Source organism: Bufo bufo, chromosome 8, assembly GCF_905171765.1.
Source record: "Bufo bufo chromosome 8, aBufBuf1.1, whole genome shotgun sequence".
In the NCBI taxonomy this organism is placed as follows: domain Eukaryota; kingdom Metazoa; phylum Chordata; class Amphibia; order Anura; family Bufonidae; genus Bufo; species Bufo bufo.
Window position 1 is genome coordinate 96,832,025 of NC_053396.1, and position 19,523 is coordinate 96,851,547.

Genomic DNA, 19,523 nt, shown 5'->3' on the forward strand with positions numbered 1-19,523 from the left:
CAGCGTTCAATGTGCACCAAAAATGAGTTGACATCCTTAATTCTGCAGAAAAAGTTCAATGAGCAAAAATGGGATCACTTTTAACCTCTTAGTATAGTATACGATACAACGAGCTTCCTAATTCATACTCCTAAACCACAGGTAGTTCACCTTCATATTTCTTTTACCGAGTATTGCCAAACTGCTAAATGTTCAATAAACGTATACACCATGAGGGACACATCACTCCATCCTCCTCCTCTACATGCGAAGTTCCAGGAAACACACCCCCTTACTCAGGCATCATGCGGAGGGGTCCCTCATGGTGTATAAGTTTATTCAACATTTTGCAATTTGGCAATACTCAATAAAAGAAATATGAAGGTGAACTACCTGTGTTTCGGGAGTATGATTTAAGAAGCTCATTCTATCGTATGCTGTACCAAGAGGTTAAAAGTGATCCCATGTTTGCCTATTGAACTTTTTCTGTGGTTCCGGTGGGAGTGGTAAAGCTACCTATGCAGAGTGGGCGATTATACAGGTGGCAATTTTTGACTGAATTTGTCCTTATTCTGCAGCTCCATGAGATTACTGTGATACCAAACTTGTATCGTTTTTGTTTAATTACTTAAAAAAAAAAAAAAAAAAAACCTTTGGGGGGAAAAAAATTCTTAATTTTCTTTGCACTGCCATAACTTTTTTATATTTCAGTCTAGAGAGCTGGATGAGGGCTTGTTTTTTGCATAACAAACTGTAATTTTTAATGGCATCATTTTTGTGATATGTACTACTTTTGATTAGGGATCGACAGATTAATTTTTTAGAGCCAATACCGATACTCTGTGAACTTTCAGGCCGATAGCCGATAATTTATACCGATATTCTGTGCATTTTTATTTTTGAAAAAACAAAAATCCTACACAAATCTGCTGAAAAACATGTTTATTGTCAACGTGTAGCCTTTTTTTGTATATCTATTTTTCATTTATACTTAATATTTTGGTGTTTGTTTTTTAACTTTTTTTTTCCTTTTTTTTTTTTTACTAACTTTTAGCCCCCTTAGGGGCTTAGAGCCCTTGTCCTATTCACCCTGATAGAGCTCTATCAGGGTGAATAGGACTTCACACTCTCCCTGCTGCCCTGTGCTTTGTGCACACAACAGCAGGGAGCTGACCATGGTAGCCAGGGCTTTAGTAGCATCCTGGCTGCCATGGTAACCGATCGGAGCCCCAGGCTTACACGGCTGGGGCTTCGATCAGAAGCTGCCACTGCACCACCAATGAGGAGGGGAGAGGGGACCCTGTGGCCACTGCCACCAGTGACTAATACTGGGTGGCGCACTGCGCCACCAATGTCTTTAATACTGGGGTTGGGGGGGGGGCACACTGCGCCACCAATGAAGATAACTCTCTCATTAATTCATATATAGGAGGCAGGTGCTGGCTGCAGAATCATATAGCAGCACCCGACCTCCATGAGCGGTAGCTGCGATCCACGGCAGATAACCCCTCAGGTGTGGCACCTGAGGGGTTAACTACCGCAGATCGCAGCTACTTGTTATAGAGGTCGGATGAAGCCATGCGATTCTGCAGCCAGCTCCCGCCTCCTGTTGAATTTGAATGAATGAGTTAGTTAACATCATTAGCGGCGCAGTGACCACAGCCCCTCCCCTCCCCTCCCCTCCTCTTGTCCTCTCTCCTCTCACTGGCAGCAGCGGCAGCACAGGGGGGAGGAAGACACTGCTTCCTTCTCCCCTGTGCTGCTGGGGGAACACTGATCGCGCTGAGAGCAGCGCGATCTTTGATCCCAATTCGTTATCGGCATATCGGCAAAATAGATGCCGATACCAATAACTTTCAAAATCCTGAATATCGGCCGATAATATTGGTAAAACCGATATTCGGTCGATCCCTACTTTTGATCACTGTAATTAAAAAATTTTTGGGGTGACAAGGTGACTTTTGCGTCTCAGCCTGAAAGAACGTTAAAAGTGAAAATAATAAAGATTTCTTTAGAATCAATAGAACAAAGGGGGTATAGAGAATTGATATAAAATCAGGCATACAGAAGATCAGAGATGTGGAGAAGGATTGGTAATTGACCATCCACCACTGTGATAGCAAGCAACAGGCTATTATTCAGGCTAACACTCAGTATATTGTAGCACTGATATAGGTGTAGTCTATAGCAACCAGGCTAAAATACCGCTACACAAATGGCAGGGACTCACATGTGCAGACCTAGTCCTATGTGCGTCTATCCCTATGCTACTTGTATTGAGCCATAGAGTGGAATGTCCGCAGAGTCTGAACAGCTGATATGCGTCTGAGTGCACCCTTAGACGCTGCCCTGCCTAGTGAGCGATATGTAACACATCAGATATCAGCCGATAATATCGGTAAAACCGATAATCAGTCAATCCCTACTTTTGATCACTAATATTGGCAGAGACAAGGTGACAAAAAAAAAAATATATGGCGAATCGGGTGTTTTTCATTTTCTTCTGTTACGGAGTTCACCCCACAGAAAATGTAGAATATCTGAATAGTTCAGACATTTTTGGATGCAGCAATACCCAATATTAGGGATCGACCGATATTGATTTTTTAGGGCCGATACCGATAATTTGTCAACTTTCAGGCCGATAGCCGATAATTTATACCGATATTCTGGGTATTTTTATTTTTGAGGAAAAAAAAAAATTTCCTACACAAATCTGCTGAAAATTTATGTTTATTGTTAACGTGTATTATTTTATTTTTTTTGTAAATCTTTTTCATTTATACTTAATATTTTTGTGTTTTTTTATTTTACTAACTTTTAGCCCCCTTAGGGACTAGAACCCTTGTCCCATTCACCCTGATAGATCTCTATCAGAGTGAATAGGATCTCGCACTCTCCCTGCTGCCCTGTGCTCTGTGCACACAGCAGCATGGAGCTGACTATGGCAGCCAGGGCTTCAATAGCGTCCTGGCTGCCATGGTAACCGATCGGAGCCCCAGGCTTACACTGCTGGGGCTCCGATCGGAGGAGCAGGGGAGAGGGGATCCTGTGGCCACTGCCACCAATGATTAGAATTGGGGGGGGGGGGGGGGGCGCACTGCGCCACCAATGTTTTTACTAATGGGATGGGGGTGGGGGGCGCACTGCGCCACCAATGACTAATACTAGGGGGCTTGAGGGGGGGGGGCGCACTGCGCCACCAATGATTAATACTAGGGGGCTTGAGGGGGGGGGGGGGGGGCGCACTGTGCCACCAATGAAGATACCTCTCTGTCACATACAGGAGGCGGGAGCTGGCTGCAGAATCACATAGCCGGCTCCCGACCTCTATGAGCGGTAGCTGCGATCCGCGGCACCTAAGAGGTTAACTACCGCGGACCGCAGCTGCCGTTCATAGAGGTCGGGAGCCGGCTATGTGATTCTGCAGCCAGCTCCCGCCTCCTGTATTTGAATTAATGAAAGACTCATCTTCATTGGTGGCGCAGCGGCCACAGCCCCTCCCCTCCTCTTGTCTTCCGTCCTGTCATTGGAGGCAGCGGCAGCAGCATCACAGGGGGAGGAGACACTGCTTCCTTCTCCCCTGTGCTGCGGAGGGAACACAGAACGCGCTGAGAGCAGCGCGTTCTGTGTTCCCAATACGTTATCGGTATATCGGCAAAATAGATGCCGATACCGATAACGTTCAAAATCCTCAATATCGGCCAAACCGATAATCGGTCGATCCCTACCCAATAGTTTATTTTTTTATTGTTTATATATTTTTAGATGTAAAATTGGGAAAGTGGGGTGATTTAATATTTTAATGTTTTAGTACTTTTTTGCTAACTTTTTATTTAATAACTATTAGCCCCATTAGGGGGCTAGAACCTGGGATCCTATACACCCTAACAGAGATTCTATTAGAGTGAATGGAATTTTGACACACTCCCTGCTGAGCTGTGCCTCGTGCATAGTTCAGCAGGGAGCTTACCATGGGCAGCCCTGGAAAGCTTCAGAAGCATCTGGGCTGCCATGGTAATATGATTTCACTGCAGGGGCTCTGATTGGAAGGCAGCATCCCTCTGTCTGACTCCACAGATGCAGCGATCGGTGTTGAATGTGGCATTTGAGGGGTTAATTGACTATGTTCAGCACGATCGCCATTCCCAGTCATCGTGGTTGGGTGCCTACTAGGGATCGACTGATATTGATTTTTTAGGGCCGATCCCGATACTTTGTGAACTTTCAGGCCGATAGCCGATAATTTATACCGATATTCTGGGAATTTTCATTTTTGAGAAAAAAATAAAATTTCCTACACAAATCTGCTGAAAATTAATATGTTTATTGTTAACGTGTATTATTATATTTTTTTTTTTTGTGAATCTTTTTCATTTATACTTAATATTTTTGTGTTTTTTTTTTACTAACTTTTAGCCCCCTTAGGGACTAGAACCCTTGTTCGGAGGAGGAGGAGAGAGGGGATCCTGTGGCCACTGCCACCAATGATTAATACTGGGTGGGGGGGAAGGGGGCACTGCGCCACCAATGTTTTTACGATTGGGATGGGGTGGGGGGACGCACTGCGCCACCAATGATTAATACTGGGGGGCTTGGGGGGGGGGGGGGGCGCACTGCGCCACTAATGTTTTTACTATTGGGATGGGGGGGGCGCACTGCGCCACCAATGATTAATACTGGGGGGCTTGGGGGGGGGGGGGGGGCACACTGCGCCGCCAATGTTTTTACTATTGGGATGGGGGTGGGGGGGCGCACTGCGCCACCAATGTTTTTACTATTGGGATGGGGGTCGCACTGCGCCACCAATGATTAATACTGGGGGGCTTGGGGGGGGGGGGGGGGGCGCACTGCGCCACCAATGAAGATAAGTCTCTCAATCATTCATATACAGGAGGCGGGAGCTGGCTGCAGAATCACATAGCCGGCTCCCGACCTCTATGAGCGGTAGCTGCGATCCACGGCACCAAAGGGGTTAACTACCGCGGACCGCAGCTAGTACCGCTCATAGAGGTCGGGAGCCGGCTATGTGATTCTGCAGCCAGCTCCCGCCTCCTGTATATGAATTAATGAAAGACTTATCTTCATTGGTGGCGCAGTGGCCACAGCCCCTCCCCTCCTCTTATCTTCTCTCCTCTCATTGGCGGCAGCGGCAGCAGCATCACAGGGGGAGACACTGCTTCCTTCTCCCCTGTGCTGCTGAGGGAACACAGAGAGCGCTGAGAGCAGCGCGTTCTGTGTTCCCAATACGTTATCGGCAAAATAGATGTCGATACAGATAACGGTCAAAATCCTCAATATCGGCCGATAATATCGGTAGAACCTATAATCGGTCGATCCCTACTGTATGATACAGTGGAGCGGACTCACCGCAGCAACCCACTCTATACAACTGCAGGTGCATAATGCCATACATGTACAGCATAATGCTTTAAGAGGCTAATTCCTGCTCATTCTGGGCTTTGAGAGCACAATTGGCGGTCCTACTAAGTGACTGATAACCTTCCCTGTATGACTGTGCACAGAGACATCTGTCAATCACTGACAGGACTGCCCACATGACTCCTAAGCCCAGAGTAGAATTAATATTAATAAATTACAAGATAATGACGCTTTTCCCACAAAGCTACAAATTAGTCCTTTTCGAACCCCCCCCCCCCCCCCCTCCTTTCCCCTCTATAATCTGCTGCCCTCAGATCGGACTGATATAGACAGATTTCCTTTAATAACCGGTAAGCATAAAACAGCATACAAGCCACTTTCAATGACCGAAAATACACAGATATCGAAACACATTTCTGTAGGACTTACATCTACATTACACAGCAAGTCATTGAAGCCACAGGTGCCATTATTCGAAGAGCAGCAGAGAGCTTTCAGGACCCCCAGCCACTCAGAGCTCAGATCTTTGCAGGATCCAGTCAACTCAGCACACAGAATAGCAATGTCATTTATTCTGCATAAGAAAAACATAAAATAATTGGTTCATCTCGGTTGGGTTAATAGGATTTTAATTAAGTCCCTATTGTCAAAACCCACAAATATATGCCAGAATATCTTTACCCGTCAGTGTCATGGTCTCCTGCACACACATGTACAAGTGCATTGCACACAAAACTGTAGCGATTGGTAGGAGAATCTCTCAGTAGCTTTCCCAGCATGGCAAAGTTATAATTATGTTCTGTTGGATTAGAGATAGTATCCAGCATAAACTCCTGTTCCCACAACATGTTTGAGTCCGATGGATCCACTATACAGTATATAGTGTTCTTTACTTTGGAGCAGAAATCACTATATTCAAAAGAAAAACATTTTTTTTTAATTGTAGTCAAAGGTTAAAAACAGTGTACCGCATATACAGACAAAAGCAAAAGTGGCAAGTTGTAAAACAAGAATAAGGCACAGAGCAGAGAAGCAGACACGTAGACCAGGACAACTATATCCTTAGGGTATTGGCCAGAAAGTGAGGATGCAGTGCTCAGCTGCAGCAGCCAACGGGCACACAATTTTACTGCAAAATTGCACTGGCATTGACTGCCAAGCGGACACTGCTTTGACATGTGCAGCCAGCCACTATCTAGCCGTGCCCAAACCTTTGGGCAGCCTCTAGCACAATACAATTTTATTTATTTATTTGTTCTGTAACTGGTTCTGCCATACTAGCCCTAGATACATGGGGAATGTAGCCTCCTGACATGCTGGTCTGGGTCTGCCAAGACTGAGCAGCTCATGCAGATCCCTGGCAATCACATAATCACTGACTGGAGCAGGAAGAGGCATGGAGGGGACACTAAGGCCCCTGTCACACGAGCAAGTTTTCTGCACGGGTGCAATGCGTGACAAGAACGCATAGCACCCGCACTGAATCCTGACCAATTCATTTCAATAAGGTCAGTGTTTTTTTCACGCATCAGTTCTGCGTTGCGTGAAAAACGAAGCATGTTCTATATTCTGCGTTTTTCACGCAGACCTCGCCCCATAGAAGTAAATGGGGCTTCAGTGAAAAACGGTTTGTAAACCTTCCGTTTTTTATCACGCGCGTGAAAAACGCATCAAAACGCATTGTACCCACGCGGAAAAAACTGAACAACTGAACGCAATCGCAGACAAAACTGACTGAACTTGCTTGCAAAATGGTGCAAGTTTCACTGAACGCATCCGGAGCCAATCCTCCTGCTGGTGCCGTTGGGGAGGCGTATGGAAAAAACACATTTAGTTCCATGTGACACGACTAGTTTAAGGAGCAGCCTTCTAGATGGAAATTGGGTAGAAAGACTGTCCAAGACGTCCTAGAAAGAGAGACCTACGTGGCTACATACATATATTGTGCCCAGGCTGATGAGTGAAACAGAGGTAGGCAGTAACGATCAAGCATGTTACCTAGTAAAGGAAAATACTCTGTAATCACATAATTACAAAAAACTGACACTCCCTACTGAGTGCAAGCATGCAACTGACATCCAGGTCAGAAACTTGGCTCAGGTCTGCTTAGCTTCCCACTTTAGACAAGGAAAGCCACCAGCATGGTACAGAGAGACGCGCTATGTAATGAGCTAAAACGGTAGGCTGGTGAGTAAAAGGGTTGTCCACACAAGAAACTATGTAATTCACAGGTTAGATAAGCAGTGATAGAGACACTGCCTAGTGGTAGTCCTATTACCCCACACATATAAAGTTCAATATGTGCAGTGATGACAAATGCAGCACAGTCAGGTCCATAAATATTGGGACATCGACACAATTCTAACATTTTTGGCTCTATACACCACCACAAAGGATTTGAAATGAAACAAACAAGATGTGCTTTACCTGCAGACTGTCAGCTTTAATTTGAGGGTATTTACATCCAAATCAGGTGAACGGTGTAGGAATTACAACAGTTTGCATATGTGCCTCCCACGTGTTAAGGGACCAAAAGTAATGGGACAGAATAATCATCATAACTCAAACTTTCACTTTTTAATACTTGGTTGCATATCCTTTGCAGTCAATTACAGCCTGAAGTCTGGAACGCACAGACATCACCAGACTCTGGGTTTCATCCCTGGTGATGCTCTGTCAGGCCTCTACTGCAACTGTCTTCAGTTCCTGCTTGTTCTTGGGGCATTTTCCCTTCAGTTTTGTCTTCAGCAAGTGAAATGCATGCTCAATCGGATTCAGGTCAGGTGATTGACTTGGCCATTGCATAACATTCCACTTCTTTCCCTTAAAAAACTCTTTGGTTGCTTTTGCAGTATGCTTTGGGTCATTGTCCATCTGCACTGTGAAGCGCCGTCCAATGGAGTTCTGAAGCATTTGGCTGAATATGAGCAGATAATATTGCCCGAAACAGAATTCATCCTGCTGCTTTTGTCAGAAGTCACATCATCAATAAATACAAGAGAACCAATTCCATTGGCAGCCATACATGCCCACGCCATGACACTACCACCATCATGCTTCACTAATGAGGTGGTATGCTTAGGATCATGAGCAGTTCCTTTCCTTCTCCATACTCTTCTCATAACTCTGGTACAAGTTGATCTTGATCTCATCTGTCCATAGGATGTTGTTCCAGAACTGTGAAGGCTTTTTTAGATGTCGTTTGGCAAACTCTAATCTGGCCTTCCTGTTTTTGAGGCTCACCAATGGTTTACATCTTGTGGTGAACCCTGTGTATTCAATCTGGTGAAGTCTTCTCTTGATTGTTGGCTTTGACACACATACACCTACCTCCCGGAGTGTTCTTGATCTGGCCAACTGTTGTGAAGGGTGATTTGTTAACCAGGGAAAGAATTCTTCGGTCATCCACCACAGTTGTTTTCCGTTTCTTTTGGTGTTCCAAACAGTTGTTTTGGCCATGCCTAATGTTTTTGCTATCTCTCTGATGGGTTTGTTGTGTTTTTTCAGCCTAATGATGGCTTGCTTCACTGATGGTGACAGCTCTTTGGATCTCATCTTGAGAGTTGACAGCAACAGATTTCAAATGCAAATAGCACACTTGAAATTAACTCTGGACCTTTTATCTGCTCATTGTAATTGGGATAATGAGGGAATAACACACACCTGGCCATGGAACAGCTGAGAAGCCAATTGTCCCATTACTTTTGGTCCCTTAATAAGTGGGAAGCACATATGCAAACTGTTGTAATTCCTACACAGTTCACCTGATTTGGATGTAAATACCCTCAAATTAAAGCTGACAGTCGTCTGCAGTTAAAGCACATCTTGTTTGTTTCATTTCAAATCCATTGTGGTGGTGTATAGAGCCAAAAATGTTACAATTGTGTCAATGTCCCAATATTTATGGACATGACTGTACTGTACAGTGACTGGCAATCAACTACGTCTAGGTAAGGGGGTACACCTGTCAGATGCAAAGTGGTAGTGCACATTTTTAACCGATAGGGCCTCTAAACTGCACAACAGTAAGCTATAGGACTATAGCTCCTCCATAACGGGGGTTACTAGGTAGGCCTAACAGATACAGCCAGGGCTTTTTTTCTGGCGGAACGCCCCGGAACGGCGTTCCACCACTTATTTTCCCCCGACCTCCTTTAGTTACTGGGCCCAGCCGGCCCGGTGCTTAGCAGTGGCGTCGCCAGGGGGGAGCCAGAGGGGGCCACAGCCCCCCCCCACATCACGCTGTGCCCCCCCCCCCCCCACATCACGCTGTGCTCCCCCCCCCCCCCCCCCCAAGTGAGCCGCCGCCGCCCACAGGGAGATGAGCGCTTCCATTGCGCTCATCTCCATAGTAATCTGCCTTTGCTGCGGCGGTGCAGGGGAGGGAGAGGCGTGTCCCTTCCCCTTCCTCTGATAGGCTGCCGGCCTAGTGCCTGCAGCCTATCAGAGGCCGGCGTAGGCGGCGCGATGACTTCATCGCGCCGCCTGAGCAATAGAGCGCGGGAAACAGGCCGGAAGAGGCCTGCATCGCATCGCTGACACTGAGGTAAGTATAAGTTTTTTTTTGTTTTTACAATAGTGTTACTGGCACATTGGGGGGCTTATTACAATACTGGCACATGATTGGGGGGGGGGGGGGGGCGGGGGGGCTTATTACAATACTGGCACGTGATGGGTGGGGGGGCTTAATACTGGCACGAGATGGGGGGGCTCTTGTTACTGGCACGAGATGGGGGGGCTCTTGTTACTGGCACGTGATGGGGGGGCTTATTACAAGACTGGCACGTGATGGGGGGGGGCTTATTACAATACTGGCACGTGATGGGGGGGGCTCTTGTTACTGGCACGAGATGGGGGGGCTCTTGTTACTGGCACGAGATGGGGGGGCTCTTGTTACTGGCACGAGATGGGGGGGCTTATTACAATACTGGCACGAGATGGGGGGGCTCTTGTTACTGGCACGAGATGGGGGGCTCTTGTTACTGGCACGAGATGGGGGGCTCTTGTTACTGGCACGAGAGGGGGGGCTCTTGTTACTGGCACGAGATGGGGGGCTCTTGTTACTGGCACGAGATGGGGGGCTCTTGTTACTGGCACGAGATGGGGGGCTCTTGTTACTGGCACGAGATGGGGGGCTCTTGTTACTGGCACGAGATGGGGGGCTCTTGTTACTGGCACGAGATGGGGGGCTCTTGTTACTGGCACGAGATGGGGGGCTCTTGTTACTGGCACGAGATGGGGGGCTCTTGTTACTGGCACGAGATGGGGGGCTCTTGTTACTGGCACGAGATGGGGGGCTCTTGTTACTGGCACGAGATGGGGGGCTCTTGTTACTGGCACGAGATGGGGGGCTCTTGTTACTGGCACGAGATGGGGGGGCTCTTGTTACTGGCAGTGGCACGTGATTGAGGGCACTTATTACTGGCACATTATTGGTGGGCACTATAGGGGCATCTACTGAGGTCACAAAGAAGGGGTATTTTATATGGGGGGCTCTGTACAGTAGCATTTTATACTGGGACACATGGTGGGTACTATGGGAAAGGGGGGAGAGGAGTACTATGGAGTCATCTACGGGGGGCACTAAGAAGGGGCATTTTATACTTGCAAATTATGGGGGACACTGAGGGCATCTACTGGGGCACGCTATATGGGGCATTTTATACTGGCACATTATGGGGGACATTAGCTCAACTGGGGGCATAAGGGAATATTTTTTGCATTGTCACATTAAGGGGGCATTATGGTGGGCTTTATTACTCCCCCATGGTATGACCCCCTAGTAGCAGCACCAGCCTCTCCCTGCTCTGTGACCCCTCAGCCCCTTCTCCAAATCTTAATTATGAAATCTCTCTCATTAGGATAAAACACAACATCAGCTCCGCCGAGCCCCCGGCCAAAGTGTTGAAGTGGTGTCCGAGATCCCCAAGGGCCAAGCCAAGTAACAGTAAGTTTTCATGTGAAATATGTTTATGTTATAGACATATAGCATACACTGTGCCACACAATATACAGTATACCGCTACACTGTGCCACACAGTATACCGCTACACTGTGCCACACAGTATACCTCTACACTGTGCCACACAGTATACCTCTACACTGTGCCACACAGTATACCTCTACACTGTGCCACACAGTATACAGTATACCTCTACACTGTGCCACACAGTATACAGTATACCTCTACACTGTGCCACACAGTATACAGTATACCTCTACACTGTGCCACACAGTATACAGTATACCTCTACACTGTGCCACACAGTATACAGTATACCTCTACACTGTGCCACACAGTATACAGTATTGTGTGGCACAGTGTATCCCTGTTCTCTAAAGGAGCGGTTTTAGGGGGCGGTCCTAGGGGTGGGTAGGGGCATGGTTAGGGGAGGGGGGGTGGGGTGGTGAGTTCCACCACCTTTTCTCTGAGAAAAAAAAAGCCCTGGATACAGCATATAGCCACAATATAATAATTCCGACAACGGAAAAGCAAGCATCTGCGAAAACGTCAGCCACGCAGGTTTGTCAGATAGAGCATCTAGCAATAGTGCAATGGCTCGGTCAGAGGAAAGGAGAAGTGCATCCCCCAGGTAAACCAATGAGTTATGATGTCTTGTCAGATACAACATTTGGAGGTAGTGGGAATACTCAACCTATTAAAGGGTGTAATGTGGCTACCTGGTGCATGACAGGACTACGTAGATCTGTCATATACAGCATCTACTGATAGCACAATTATTCCACGAAATGAAGGGAGCAAAGTGATTGCTCAGTAAAACCGTAATTGGGCAGGTTTGTCTGATACAGAATCTAGTGATGAGAGTAATGTGTCTGTCTGGAGCACCTCAGAACGGCCGTCTACTGTCCAGCACCACAGACAGGGAGAGATAGCATGCCTGGGGAATACAAGCTGCAGCGCAATTACTTCCCGTGTGGAGGGTGGTCACGCAGCTGTCTGGTGCACAAGTAAGGCCGAGTTCACACTTCAGTTATTTGATCAGTTACTACTATGAGCCAAAACGAGGTAAGGTATAAGAGTAACCTGAAAACCCACCTTTTCAAGAAAGCCTACCACTTACAAAAGCATGCTGCCACCACACCACCACACAAGCAGCCTATACCCTCACCTACTGTGTTCTCCCCGTCCCTTGTAGATTGTAAGCTCTTGCGGGCAGGGTCCTCTACCCCTCTGTACCAATCTGTTAATAGTCTGTATATTGTATTTTTATATTTGTGTAACCCTGGATGTACAGCGCCATGGAACTGATGGCACTTTCAAATAAATAATAAGGGGAATATTTGAAGTCAGTTTTGGAGTATTGTTGAGTCTGTGTTGGAGTATTTTATGTCACATTTATCAAATGTTGCTTGCTAAGTTTTTCTTGTCCTTAAGGTCCATTTCAGATGAGGGAGTCTCACGCATCAGACTCTCATTGTGAGTATACAGCGGCCCCTGTCCTGCCCTCCCAGCACTGATGGGGTTGCATAGCATTATATGGATTTATGATGCAATGTAACCCTTAGAGGTCTGGAATGTGTTATATAACACTGACAGCATTAGGTCAGTGTTCTCCAATACATTCCAGACCTCTAAGGGTTACATAGCATCATAAATCCATATAATGCTATGCGGGTTAAAATGCTAAATACATGCAATCTGTACCACTTACCTGAACAGTTCTCCGTACTTGCTTTTGAGGTGACTGCAAGACATGTACAAGTCATACAAATAAGCTAGAATACAACGTTCAGCAGACGAACCATCTGACCGGTTCATGCCATGTTTCACCACTCCACACAGACTGGAAAGAAAGAAAGAGTCATGTTACTGTGGTACCTTACTAATGGGGGTCGTATGCATTGCTCCCCTTATCAGCTGATCACAAGGTGCCCTGCCGCTCAAAACCCAACAATCATATTCTGACCCCCATAATTTGTTATATTTAAGTCTACGGAGCCGAGTGATGAATCATTTTTGTGGGGCACTGTACTTTTCAGTGATATCATTTTGGGGTATGCATGACTTTCTGATCATTTTTTATTCATTTGTTTGGAGAGTTAAAGTGACAAAAAAGGCATACTGGCCATATGAGTTTTTTTCCATTATGATGTTGAACACATGGGATAAATATTTTTATATTTTAATAGTACAGGCATTTTTGCATGTGGCAATGCTTATGCCATTTCTTTTTAACCCTTAGGATACCCGAGGTTTTTTCATTTTTGCGTTTTCATTTTTCTTCCCTATGAACCATAACTTTTTTATTTTTCCGTTCACATAGCTGTATGAGGGCTTATTTTTTTCGGGACAAGTTGTACTTTCTAATAAAAAAAAAATAAAACTCAAAATGGGGTAGAATTCGAAAAAAAAAACGCAATTCCTCCACTGTTTTATAGGTTTTGTTCCCACGGCTTTCTGTCTGCAGCAAAACAGACCCATGCCCTTTATTCTCTGGGTCAGTACGATTACAACTATACTACATATGTATAGGTTCATTATGTCTAAGTAGTGTAAAAATAAACTTAGACATTTTTTTTTTTTCCAATACAGTGAAAAAAGGAAAAAGGTCAAAATGGCCAATATTAAATGTTTTCATTGCTTCTCTTACCCAATTTTTTTTTTATAAAATGGGATCTAAAAGTCACACACACACACACACTCCGAAATGGTATCGATAAAAACTACAGATTGTCCCACAAAAAATAAGCCCCCACACATCTGAATAGATATAACTAGGAATGAGCGAATTGGCTTCGGATGAAACATCCGAAGTCGATTCGCATAAAGCTTCACTTGAATACTGTACAGAGCGAGCGCTCTGTACAGTATTAGAATGTATTGGCTCCGATGAGCCGAAGTTATTACTTCGTGAAGTCTCGCGAGACTTCGGGTAATAACTGCAAAAATGTATATCTACTGTTAAAAACCTTTTCCCAAACTCGGGTTCAGTTCCAAGTGGTACCTTGGAACCGATCCAGAGTTCCGGAAAAAGTTTTTAACAGTAGATATACATTTTTTAAGTTATTACCTGAAGTCTCGTGAGACTTCGCGAAGTAATATCTTCGGCTCATTGGAGCCAATACATTCTTATACTGTCCGAAGCGCTCACTCCGTACAGTATTCAAGTGAAGTTTTTTTGCGAATCGACTTCTAATGTTTCATCTGAAGTCAATTCGATCATCCCTAGATATAACTATAAAAAAAAAAAAAAGTTATGGGGGTCAGAATATGGTGATACAAAAAAAAAAATGTTAAAAAATTTTTAAGATTTAATAGGACGGGTGCCATGTTTGCACATGTACGGCGCCGGTAGCAAAGGGGTTAAATTGCTTATTTTACTTCTGGCGATGGAAAAGATTAAGGCTACTTTCACACTAGCGTTCGGGTGTCCGCTCGTGCGCACCGTTTGAAGGGGCTCACGAGCGGCCCCGAACGCATCCGTCTGGCCCCAATGCATTCTCAGTGGAGGCGGATCCACTGAGAATGCATCCGCCTGCCAGCGCTCAGCCTCCGCTCCGCTCCGCTCAGTGAGCGGACACCTGAACGCTGCTTGCAGCGTTCGGGTGTCCGCCTGGCCGCGCGGAGGCGAGCGGATCCGTCCAGACTTACAATGTAAGTCAATGGGGACGGATCCGCTTGAAGATGACACAATATGGCTCAATCTTCAAGCGGATCCGTTCCCCATTGACTTTCAATGTAAAGTCTGAACGGATCCGCTCAGGCTACTTTCAGACTTAGAAAATTTTTTACGTTTTAATGCAGACGCATCCGTTCTGAACGGATGCGAACGTCTGCATTATCGGAGCGGATCCGTCTGATGAAACATCAGACGGATCGGCTCCGAACGCTAATGTGAAAGTAGCCTTAGACCTTTTTATTTTTATTTTATTATATTTTTTAAAACCTTTACTTTTTTTTATATGTTTAAGTCACTTAGACTATAAAAAGCAATAATCAGATTGCCATTTGTATTTTTTTTATGGATTTTTAACAATTACCAAATACACAATTCAGTATATTTCATTGCAGTGCTGCCACCTGCAGGTCCGTATTGGAATATACCAGAGCCTCATGCAGGCTCTGGATAATCACTACAAAGTAACAGCTTCCCCAATCCCAGCCAGGGCAAGCCATTACTGGTGCGGGAACATGCCGATCGTAGACATTAACCCTGGGTGTCTGCTTTACGAAACAGCAGGACCTCTGACTATGGCGCTCACTCAGCTCCGGAGTGGGCACCATCTTTAAAGAAGGGGGTTTAAGAATGATGCAGAAGTTTATAATTACAGGTGCCAATTTTGGGGCTTTTTTTGCTGCAATTTATGCATAATCAGTAAAAGCCATAAATCCAAGGCCTTTTGGGCATCTGGCAACAATTTCCCCATATAATTGAGTTATTTAACAATTCCGATCCACTCATTTTGCTCTCACCCTTCGAACACCTGTGCGGTCTGCTCCTGGTTGAGAATCAGGCAGGTGTTATAATGTCTCAGGACAGCTACAATGCACAAACACAGTCCCATCGTGTAACTACCAACAAGGTCGGAGGACTTAAGCAGGAGTTCTGCTTCAACAACACTCAGCTCATTTAGCAACTGCAGGGTGACAGGAAAGACAGAAACCGAATTAAACAGATTTTAACAAGAAAAAAAAAGTATAGAGAAAAAGAGGGTAAAAAAATAATGCAAACCTGAATGGCAAAGTCAATGAGGCCACTGATATTAAGGGAATATTCCATCAGGTCAAAGATAAACTGAACATGTTGCACCAGAGGAAGGTGATAAGATAAGCCCAATGCAAAGCTTGTAATCTGTTCCAGAACATTTCGAGAGACCTGTAAGAGAAGAGTTAAAGCTTCACTTGAAGTATTTATTAGGCCATATTTGCTGGTTTTAGAAACCCTATTGAGGTGTGGGAAAAGAAATCCACATTGTAATGCAAAGAGTGAAATCTGAAGTCCGCAATAAACCTTCCTGTTAGGGCTCGTTCACACAAACGTTTTTTTTGCGTTCCGTATACGGGCCGTTTATTGTGTTCCGTATACGGAACCATTCATTTCAATGGGTCCGCAAAAAAAACGGAATGTACTCCGTGAGCATTCCGTTTCCGTATGTCCGCAATTCCGTTCCGCTAGAATTTGAGTCTTGTCCTATTCTTGTCCGCAAATCACGGTCACTGGCTCCATTCAAGTCAACGGGGCCGCAAAAAAAAAACGGAACACATACAGAAATGCATCCGTAGGTCTTCCGTATCCATTCAGTTTTTTGCGGAACCATCTATTGAAAAATGTTATGCCCAGCCCAATTTTTTCTATTTAATTACTGTATACTGTAGGCCTATACGGAAAAACGGAACGGAAAAACGGAACAGAAACGGAAACACAACGGAAACAAAAAACGGAACAACAGATCTGGAAAAAACGGCCCGCAAAACACTGAAAAAGCCATACGGTCGTGTGAAAGAGGCCTTACATGCAGATTCTGCTCCAGATTTTCAGGCTATTTCTTGAACATTGTCCTTACATCTTGACTAGCCTTCAGAAAAACGACAGGTCCAGAGAACATTAGGATATGGACCATAGATTGTAGCAAAAGGCAAGTAACGCTATGTAAGCTATGAATTGGCTATATCTGCCAGATAGCGGACAGCTTTATATTACATAAGCCACATTGGCCACTGGACATGGTTACGTGGTAGAGAGCAAATACATGACTACAATAAGGCAGGGTGACATTTCTACAGGGCAAAGTCACCAACAAAAAAATAATTTCCAGAGTAAAAACCTGTCATATGCTCTTTGCGCCCCCCCAGTACCTGATGGTCCCCTTCTTATGGACTATTGTAGTGTCATTTATGTAAACAAAGGGGGTGGAGAGCTAGCCGCACAAATCATGCACTCCATGCCCCTAAACTGGCCTCTTTGGCTTGATTGACAGAGGTGGGAACGTCAGCACAGAATCTCGCACATGTGCCGTTATCCACCATTGCGCTCTGTTATTCTTCAACCCTCTGGAGCCAGCGCAAGTTCACCAGGTTTTAAAGGGGTATTCCAGTTACCATAAATATAACTTGTGTTTTAGACTGATTCATCATCAGTAATTACCTAATATAATGTAAATGTCACATATTTACTGTTCAGTAGTTATAGAAGTGCAAGTGCTGCCCACTGTGTTTCCTCATAAATTACCATGGCATCGACCTGTAGTTCTGAGCCTTTGTTAGGTCGAGCATGCTCAGTGCGTTGCTATCGATTCTCTAGCTAAGGGCTCATGCACACGATTGTATTTTCTTTCCGTGTCTGTTCCATTTTTTTGCGGACTGTATGCGGAACCATTCACTTCAATGGGTCCGCAAAAAAAAAAATAATTTACTCCGTGTATCCGTTCCGCAAAAAAATAGAACATCTCCTATTATTGTCCGCATTATGGACAAGGATAGTACTGTTCTATGAAGGGCCAGCTGTTCTGCAAAATACGGTATGCACACGGACATCATCCGTATTTTTTGCAGATCAGTTTTGAAGGTGCCCAATGGGACGTCGCTTCATAAAGGGTGCCCGGCTGCACCCATCTCCGTCTGGGGCCCAGCGCCGCCTTCCCAGTTGAAATCGCCGCCTTCCTCACCTCAGCCCCGCCTCCGCAATCGTCCCGTCCCTCAGGTTATGCCTAGTGCGCACGCGCGGGATCTGGCAGAGGGACCAGACTATTGCGGAGGCGGGGCTGAGGTGAGGAAGGCGGGGCTGAGGTGAGGAAGGCGGCGATTTCAACTAGGAAGGCGGCGCTGGGCACCAGACGGAGATGGCTGCAGCCGGGCACCCTGTATGAAGCGACGTCCCCTTGGGCACCTTAGGTAGGTGAATGACAGGTTATAAAAACCAGTTTTATGTGCTAATAGAGCCACAGGCAGATTTAAAGGGGTTCTGCATTTTTATTTAACTAATGATCTATCCTCTGGATAGATCATCAGCTTCTGATCGGCGGGGGTCCGACACCCAGGACCCCCGCCGATCAGCTGTTTGAGAAGGCAGCGCCGCGGCCTTCTCACTGTTTACCGCCGGGCCACTGACGTCATGACTAGTATCAACTAGCGTGGAGCTTAGCCGCGTGGAGCTTAGAATGGCGCTTAGCCGCGCCCACGCTAGTTGATACTAGTCGTGACATCAGTGGGCCGGCGGTAAACAGTGAGAAGGCCGCGGCGCTGCTGGAGCGCCGCTGCCTTCTCAAACAGCTGATCGGCGGGGGGCCCGGGTGTTGGACCCCCGCCGATCAGAAGCTGATGATCTATCCAGAGGATAGATCATCAGTTAAATGAAAGTGCAAAACCCCTTTAATAAGGACAGTTTCGGATTCAGGTTATTAGTACGGACCTGGCCATATGTTTAGGTTATAGGCCTCAAATGTCATGACAGAATCCCTTTAATGCAGTTTTTCAAAAATTAAGTTACTTTACCGAAATACCCCTTTAATAAAGGAGTAAGGGGATACAGAGTAGCTGCACATGTGCAGGATTTTGTACAGGCCCTTACTGATTTTCCCACCACACCACTGGGTCAGTCAAGCTAAAGGAGCAGGAAGAGCTTATCACCCCCAATTACATATAAAATGAATGACATAACGATGGGCCATAAGAAGGGTACTACTGGAGAAAGAATGAAGAGCTCCATCAGGTACTTGGGGCTGTTTGAGGGGCAAAGAGCATGTGACAAGTTCCCTAAAGGAGATGTGCAAGATCAGGAAAACATGACTGCTTTTTTGTAGAAACCTTACCTGTCCATGGGTTGTGTCTGGTATTGCAGCTCAGCTCCTTTGAACTGAATGGAGTGTGGCCACAATGTCACACACATGTGGAGCATTGCTTTAATAACAAACAGGCAGCCAGGTTTTTATAATTCTGCATAATCCCTTTAAATGTTGAAAATGCAAAACAATCTTAACTCTCCCAAACCCCCCGGGAACTCCCTATCTGCCCACCAATCTCTATCTTGAGTGGGTTACCTGAGCTGTAACTTGATGCTGGTCAAAATGCGAGAGCTGCTGAAACCTGTGGAAAATTTCTTCTGCTGTGGGAAAAGCTTCAGGTTTTACCCTGCGCCTACGCGGTCCTTCATTCGATCCTAAGAGAGAATATTTAAAGTCATTGTTCATCAATCTGTGTACAG

General features: G+C 45.7%; 1 protein-coding gene across 4 annotated transcripts in view; it reads right to left on the minus strand.

Annotated features, from left to right (window-relative positions):
- The window catches only part of MED12 (mediator complex subunit 12), a 96,656-nt gene that overhangs the window by 47,196 nt on the left and 29,937 nt on the right, over positions 1-19,523 (minus strand). For all 4 annotated transcript variants that reach the window (XM_040442341.1, XM_040442342.1, XM_040442340.1 and 1 more), the window contains exons 17-22: positions 19,360-19,478; positions 16,056-16,199; positions 15,797-15,960; positions 13,035-13,166; positions 6,043-6,270; positions 5,791-5,935 (exon numbers count right to left, since the gene is read on the minus strand). In XM_040442341.1, coding sequence (XP_040298275.1) covers positions 5,791-5,935; positions 6,043-6,270; positions 13,035-13,166; positions 15,797-15,960; positions 16,056-16,199; positions 19,360-19,478 — 932 coding nt within the window. The remainder of the gene's footprint in view (positions 1-5,790; positions 5,936-6,042; positions 6,271-13,034; positions 13,167-15,796; positions 15,961-16,055; positions 16,200-19,359; positions 19,479-19,523) is intronic.